Source organism: Cynara cardunculus (assembly GCF_001531365.2).
Source record: "Cynara cardunculus var. scolymus isolate 2C chromosome LG 9, CcrdV1, whole genome shotgun sequence".
Taxonomy (NCBI): Eukaryota; Viridiplantae; Streptophyta; class Magnoliopsida; order Asterales; family Asteraceae; genus Cynara; species Cynara cardunculus.
Window position 1 is genome coordinate 10,067,927 of NC_037536.1, and position 8,070 is coordinate 10,075,996.

Below are 8,070 nucleotides of genomic sequence, written 5' to 3' on the forward strand. Positions count from 1 at the left end.
GATTATAGGGACCCTTGCCCTTTTAATTAATTTGTAAAGAGCCGACAAAGAAAGAAAAAAAGCTTGAACTTTTAAGGTATTATGGTTTAAAGAAAAGAAAATGTCACCAGAACCAAATCATTAAATAAATTTGCTCATAACTTGTGAAGAAAGATCATCACTTATCTTGAAACTCTTCTTTCAATAAATACTAAATACACACACCATACCCTCCTCCCCTTTATAAAAAGTCTCCTACATATCATTAGGAGATTTCATAGAGAGAAAAGAGAAAGAATGGAGCTTGGTCTAAGCTTAGGAGATACGCCAAAGCCCGTTTCGTTTGCAGATCGAAGCATCTCACAGCTGCAGAAGACCAAGGATTCAGGGTTTTACATGGGATTGAACAGCAGCAGCACGATTCAAGATCCTCACCACAAGAACTTTAGAGAGAACGACGACGATGACAAAACAAATTGTTCTTCTTCGTCGTCGGATCGACCACTAGTACAGCTTGATCTCCTCCCTTTCTCGCCGGCTCTCGATCAATCTCCACCACCGCCACCTTCTCATCGTCCCTTTCCATGGCTCTCACAAATCTGTAAATCCCACTTTCTCTACTTTTATATGCTCCTCCTATATATCCAGTTTTGAATTTCTACCCTTAGTTTATTGTTCTAAAAGAACGTAAACACAACACAGGATCATAAAAACATATGTGTATTCATTGTTTGTTTGTACTACCTTAAGACATAATTCATTAACTTCATGTTAACAGTAATAGCAGACACAGGCCACCGAACCAAACTGGGAAAAGGACTGGATGTTAAGCCACTAACAGCAATATATGATCCAGACATTTGTAAAGAACCGGCCACTGTACAGTCTTCTCCCGACAATAGTAACAGTGATACGTCATCATTTCAGATGGATTTTTCTTCCATTTTCAAGAGCAGCACCGGAAGCAGTAGACTGCCGTCAAAGCAAAGGGACTTGGAATTAACTAAGGGGAGTTTTGATTATTTAGTGGAAGCTTCAGAAAGAGATCAAAGAGTACTGTCATCAAGAGGAGGAGGAGGAGGAGGATATGGTGGAACTAGTGATGAAGAGGAAAACGGGTTGGGCAGAAAGAAGCTCCGACTCACTAAACAACAATCTGCTTTTCTTGAAGATAGCTTCAAAGAACACAATACCCTCAACCCTGTAAGTCTCTCTCTCCCTCTCCCTCTCCCTCTCCTTAAGCTCATTTAAGATGATCAGAGACATCTACAATTGAACTGATCATGTAGAACCCATTCACTCTCCTTTCCGGAAAATGGCGAAAGTTGATCAACGTGCGAATACATCTTGAGCTTAGAAAAAACCTACTAAATGCATGTGAACCAGAACTTATGTATGAGGCACCTCTCCTATCTCCCTCAAGTTATTTTAGAACGTATGTGCCTCTAAGATTGCAAAGTGATTGGTTATCCCATTTAGACTTGAGTTTTATTAGATTGGGATTAATTGGGTTGTTAGCTGTTCAACGTTGGATGGATTGAGCGGTTTGACCATGTTTTGAACAGCCCTAGTCATATATAGTCTAGGGTGCTAGAAAGTATGCCTGCTTGAGTTATATCAGAAAATAGGTCAGAGAACCACTAACCTTGCACAATCCGATAAGAAAGAGAGTTAAATGAGAAGTATAAGATCGAAATGATCTCGATTTTGGATGCACATTAAGATGAGATGCACCGGATCAATCCCCGTAACAAACGACAAACGCTGTTTATGTGTGGGTTTGAGATTAAAGGTGATCAAGGTTCAGATCTCTTCATACATTTCTCATCTTAACTCTCATTTTCATAGGTTCCTTATCCTATGCATCTTGAAAGTCAATGTGAACATGGAATTCATAATTTTAATAGCAAGGAATTAATTCCCATGATGAAAAAATGCACTATAATTTTGGTTTTGTTGGAGTATATATTTCCCTTCTATTTATATATATATATTCCTATATGWATTATTGATGTTTTTGCTTAACAAATTATTTTTGCAGAAGCAAAAGCTAGTTTTAGCAAACCAGTTGAATCTTCGTCCTCGACAAGTTGAAGTGTGGTTTCAAAATAGAAGGGCAAGGTAATAATATTAATGGTAATTGGTAATAATAATCGCAATAACCCAAATGGGTTGGTATATTTCAAGATAATGTTGAGGCTATAGGATCATGCAATAACTCAATCGGGTCACTACTAGATGGTGAGTAATTCAAATAAGTGATAAATTACTCAGGTATTCTCTCGGTGATCCTTTGTTATTTTCTTGAAAAACATGGAATTCTACCGAACCATTAATATTTTTAATTAGGGTGATCCGTTGGTAATCAATGACGGAAACCATGTTTATTATTGACACTTATGTTTATGAATTTATCTTGGTAAGAAGAAAAATAAGAGAATGAGATTGAAAGCAATATAAAGTATGATGGAAATGGTGACAGGACAAAGCTGAAGCAGACTGAGGTGGACTGTGAGTATCTAAAGACATGCTGTGAAACACTGACTGAAGAAAACAGGAGATTGCAAAAGGAGCTTCAAGAACTAAGAGCCTTAAAGACTTCCCAGCCTTTTTACATGCAACTCCCTGCCACTACCCTCACCATGTGTCCTTCGTGTGAAAGAGTCGTCACCACCACTCCAGCCACCACCACCACCACCACGCTCCCACAAGAACCTGCTGCCAACAATGGCCGTCCATGACACTAGGAGCAACAGATCAAATATCGTGATGCATGTATGTCATTACATTTCGCAAAGTCTTCTGGTTCATGCATGGGAATTTGGACTAACTAAAGAACATGAAAACAAAAAAAGCAATGCTGTTTTCATCTTTGCATATGCATATAAATGTTTTTGCCTAATCTTGACCATATATGTGTTCGTTCATTGACGTCTTTCCTTTGTCTGTCTAGTTTTGCGGGATGTTTTTGCTTTTGCGATTGGAGGACCATGGTTTGACCAAGAAAATGATATTCAAGAAGAAAAGGTTTCTTGTTTCTTGTGTTTAAAGTTACTTTTTGTTGTCGGCATGGCTGCTCTCACTATATTATTATTTCATTTCACCCTTCATAATTTAGGTTTCTTTTGCAGTTTTTTTCTCTAAGTAAATCTCATATAACCTTCATAAAGATTTGCATACCTTCATTTTATACAAGGGTTTTACATATGATCATCAACCGTGTATGCAGCCATGCATTTGAGTTGGGGGCCAGTTCCCTCTGCCACAATAGCATAGATATGCCCCTGATTCAGTGATTGATAGAGTTGAGGAAGGATGATGCCAGAAGTTAAACATCTTGTAAGAAGCCTAGAAGTCTCAGTATTATATATGATTACACTCTTTTGGATATGTTTAATCATATATGATTAAACATGTATATCTGCGTGTAATCATATATGATACTGAGACTTCTCACCTTCTCGTAAAATGTTTATCTTCTTTAGAGCGCCTCATGGATCCAATATAAGAAAAGCAAACGTTAGAAGATCCGGTTATAATTAATATTGTTCTATTAGTGCTATATCTCCTTTTTAGATCCTCTAGCATTGAGTTCACCATCGAGTAACTTGTCGAATGGACTATCGAGTTGCATACTACATTGTCAATCCGACGCTGTAACTACAAATTAATGATAGTTAGCTTATTGATCTAGTTAGTAGTCACTGATTCTCTCATAGTTAGTAAGCACGTTTATCGGAAGTGAGTTAGAAGTTAGTTTTCCCACTATAAATGTTTATATTTGTCGTTTGGTTTTTTGTACGTTGGCTCAATAAAAGCTTCTTCCTTTCATATGTGGGAGCATACCATCCTTCCAATGGCGACTCTACATGAAACCGGAGAGTATTTATCATATTTTCTTGATTGTTCAATCCAAATTGTTCACACCATCGTAGTTCGTAAAGTTCACGTCTTCAATGCACGACTTGTTAAGAACAAAACCAACAAGCAGTGTTTTGATCTTGGTTTGCCTTTGGAATCTTTCTTCGTAGCTTAACGGAATTTGTCATTTAGGAGTCCTAATCGTATACAAAATTGTATTTAGTATTCATCTAATAACGTATTCTAATATTTATCTAATACTCCCCCTCAAGATGAGCGTGAATGGATGTCATGAAGAGCCATCTTGGACGTTAGTAGAGCAGATTTATGACGAGGAAGAGATTTAGTGAATATGTCTGTCAAGTAAGAGTGAGTTCGAATAGGCATTAGTTTCATGACGTTGCTTGCGACCTTCTCCCAAACTAAATGACATTCGATCTCTATGTATTTGGTCCTCTCGTGAAAAACAGAATTAGCAACTAATTGGATGACGGAGGTGCTATCACCGAACATCAGTGCCGGAGAAGAAACACGAATGCTAAAATCTTGTAATTAATATGTGTTATAACCACACAAGCTCACTGATAAAAAAAAACTTAACTTTGGTTAAGTTTTTAGGATGCATGTATAACTCACTAAGCCACAATGCATGGTGATCAAATTCAATGAGAGCCCACATATTTGTATGGAAGCTCTAACTTACCAACTTGCATGGAAAAGGGGTGCCACCAACCTATGTATCCTGCCACCTACTTTTATCCATATAAAAGTATATCACCTTGTATGAAAATATATATATATATATACATATATATACATATATATACATACATATATATATATACATATATATACATATATATATACATATATATATACATATATATATACATATATATATTATAAGATTTCTCCAATGTTTTGGTTTTCCTCTCATCCAAAACTCTTAATTTTTATATGGTTTTATTTCGAGGAAACTTAGGAGGCTGATTTGTTGATCCAAGGATCTTGTAACGTTGTAATTTATCCCTTTTAGTAATATATTGATCTCTCCTTATGGACGAACACTATCACCTCGATAATGGGACAACGTTAAATCTCATAGTCTCAATTTATGTGCCGTTGTCATGTATTTGTTATAAATTCTATATTTTTACGTTTGTGGATCGGTATGAATGTTAGACTGTAATATACAATATTTAGATCTCGTTAATCCGTATTTGTTGTATCGGGTCAGTTTGCACTATGGTTTATTGTTGTCAATTTGGATCGTAAATTAATTTTGTAATACGATATTGTAACTGCAACCGACTCTACAATTGGTATCAGAGCTTGGTAGATCTAAACTTAAACTTAGATTTTATATTTTGCGTTGCAGACCCGGTGCTTAGTTAAATGTCTGGTGATTCAGGAAATCCGTTTGTCGGTCCTAGTTCCGTCCCAAATCCAAATGTTTATCAGAATGGTGCTTTTAATTAACGGGGTCCGGGATTATAACAGAAAAATGGAATGGGAAGGCGATTTTGGTAAATGATAGTTGACTAGAACAACACTTAGGAAAAACGATGTTCACCCCGTAGTCTTTTCACCGGAAGAAAAAGATCTGAATATGTCAATTTTAGAGGCTAAGGAAATATTGGTTTGGGCTTTCACTAACTTACATATGGCTATAGGTCCAAATGTTATTTCTGAAATCATGTCTGAAAAGATAGTCGCAGGGATTTGGAAAAGACTTGAGAATCTTTATCTCAAGAAAACTTTGACTAACCGATTATTATTGATGAGGTCATGCTTGCTCTTCAAAACGAAGGAAGGTAGAACCATTCAGGCACACATAACTGACTTCCAAGATATCATTATGAAGTTGAAGGCAACAAACTCTATTTCTGCCACAATTAATGAGGCACTCGCTTTGATTTTGTTGTATACACTTCTCGAGAAATATTTCCAGTTCACTAAAAAATTTATTTATGGAAGAGATTCCATTTCTTTGTCTAATGTGAAAGTAGGGATGATTTGATGAACAAAGAATTCAGATGAAAATCGGTAACAGATTGCGGGAAAGCAACCACAATAAGCAAGGTCTATTTGTTGAAAGAGACCAAGACGATCAACAACACAGAGGAAGAAATCGTGGCCGCTCCCAGTATCGTAAACCTGTTTATCACGGTAATCTAAGCAAAGGGCAATGATAATTATTGTCACAAACCAGGTCATTTGGTTAAAGATTGTCCGAGTTTGAAAAACAAAAACAAGAACAAAGCATAATCTTTAGCAGTAGCAACCGAACATGATACATGCTTTTCAGCAACGGTTACATCACCGCAAAGTGACAATCGTATTGCACTATTTTGAGATTGTTTCAATACTTTCGAGGAGTTGAAGGGTAACAATATTTATATGGGGAATAGTACATCATGTGTCACTCAAGGTATTGGTTCTATTAGAATCTAGATGTTTGAAACCAAACTTGGCTGTAAGACCCGTATTGAGAATGGGAGTTTGCTTGTCACTAGATAGGGAATTTCATTCCAATGAAAGGTGAACATGCAGAAAATAATGTTTCATCTAGTAGGTGAGACAGTTAGTTCTGACGCGTGTGTCGCGGATAGTTCAAGAAATTCAGATGCTACTCATTTATGGAATCTCAAATCGGGGCATACTTCATAGAAGAATTTGGAGATTATGTGCAAGCGGAAACTCATTGTAGTTGATACATCTACAAGTCTGGACTTCTGTTCAGAATGTGTTTCGATAAACAAACGTGTGTTTCTTCTAGGGTTAGAAAACACAACATCAAAGGAATCCTCGATTATGTTCGTATAGACGTTTAGGGACCATCTTAAACCACAATCTCTGGATGGAGGTAAAGATTATGTATTGATGATTTCTGCCATAGACTTTGGGTGTATGTGATTAAGTTAAAGTCGGATGTCTTTGAAATATTTAAAATTTGGTTAGCGCTAGTTGATCGAGACTTGTAGAAAGTTAAAAGTGCTAAGATCTAACAATGGTAAGGAATACACTAGTGGTAATTTTAAATATTTGTTCACATAGACGTATCCATCCTCACTATACCATACCCGGTGACCCACAATCAAACGAAGTCGCCGAATGGATGAATAGGACTTTGTTAGATAAATTCAGATGTATGTCAGTTACATCTGGTTTCTCTAAAATGTTTTAGGCTGAAGCACTTCACACTATTGTACGCATTGTGAACCAATTACCATGTTCAGCTATTGGGGGAAAGATTCTGGAAGAAACTTGGAGGGGTAAGGGTATATATGTTTGAAATACATATGTGTACTTGCTTGTCTTATGTATATTCATGTGACAGATCAGGATAAGTTGGATCCTAGAGCCACTAAGGGATTCTTACTCGGCTATACAGATGGAATCAAGGGTTACCGAATCTGGAACCCGGTCACCCGAAAGGTGATTCATTCTCAACATGTTACCTTCGATAAATCGACTATGTTCAAGTCTAATCAGGATCAACAACCCACTTCATAACCGACTTTATCTCTTGTGTTTCTCCTGGACAATGGAGATTAGATAATTATCAGTCCTATTATATCTAACTCATTTTCTAGTGGTTTTACCTTAGGGTCAGAATCTGAAGAAGATGTTAGTCCACTAGATACATCTACTTTTGATCTAGTATTTCGGCTATCTAAAACCCTTGCAAAAAAGCTCAAATGGAAAGTAATGATATTGATTTGGGTACACTAGAACGAGACCCTGGTTTGCGTCAACAAGTTTATGATTATCCTATCAATCAACAAGATACAATTCGACGAGCTTACATGAATCTTAGTCCTCTTCAACCTACACTTTCTATGTTTCCAACGTTTGGACCAGAAACTCATAAACGTAACTTTCAAGCTTCTTGGTTTAAGTTACATCATTGGATTGAATATTCAAAGACTTTGGATGCAACATTTTGTTTCCCTTGTTTTTTATTTAATAAGTCATCTGGGCTCGACAAGCATTTACCATATGCGGGTTTCAAAATTAGGAAAAAAAATGGGTGGGAAAAATGTGGCTTCTTGATGCATATGGGAACCAAATATACATATTTCCACAATGTTGCAGAAAAGGGATGGGATCATTTATTGAATAAGGCGCAATATATGCGAAATGTATTTGAGAAATTCATAACTGAAGAGCATGAGAAAAACAAATTGAGATTGATGGCTTCTATTTATTGCATCCATTGGTGTGCCT

General features: G+C 36.6%; 1 protein-coding gene across 1 annotated transcript; it reads left to right on the top strand.

The window, feature by feature from the left end:
* Positions 1-276: 276 nt before the first annotated feature.
* LOC112518564 (homeobox-leucine zipper protein HAT14-like) lies at positions 277-3,005 on the top strand. The gene is made up of 5 exons (XM_025126302.1): positions 277-580; positions 758-1,182; positions 2,021-2,100; positions 2,462-2,754; positions 2,933-3,005. Exons 1-4 carry the CDS (start codon positions 277-279, stop codon positions 2,718-2,720), a joined length of 1,068 nt encoding a protein of 355 aa, XP_024982070.1. The 3' UTR covers positions 2,721-2,754; positions 2,933-3,005.
* The last annotated feature ends 5,065 nt before the right edge of the window (positions 3,006-8,070 follow it).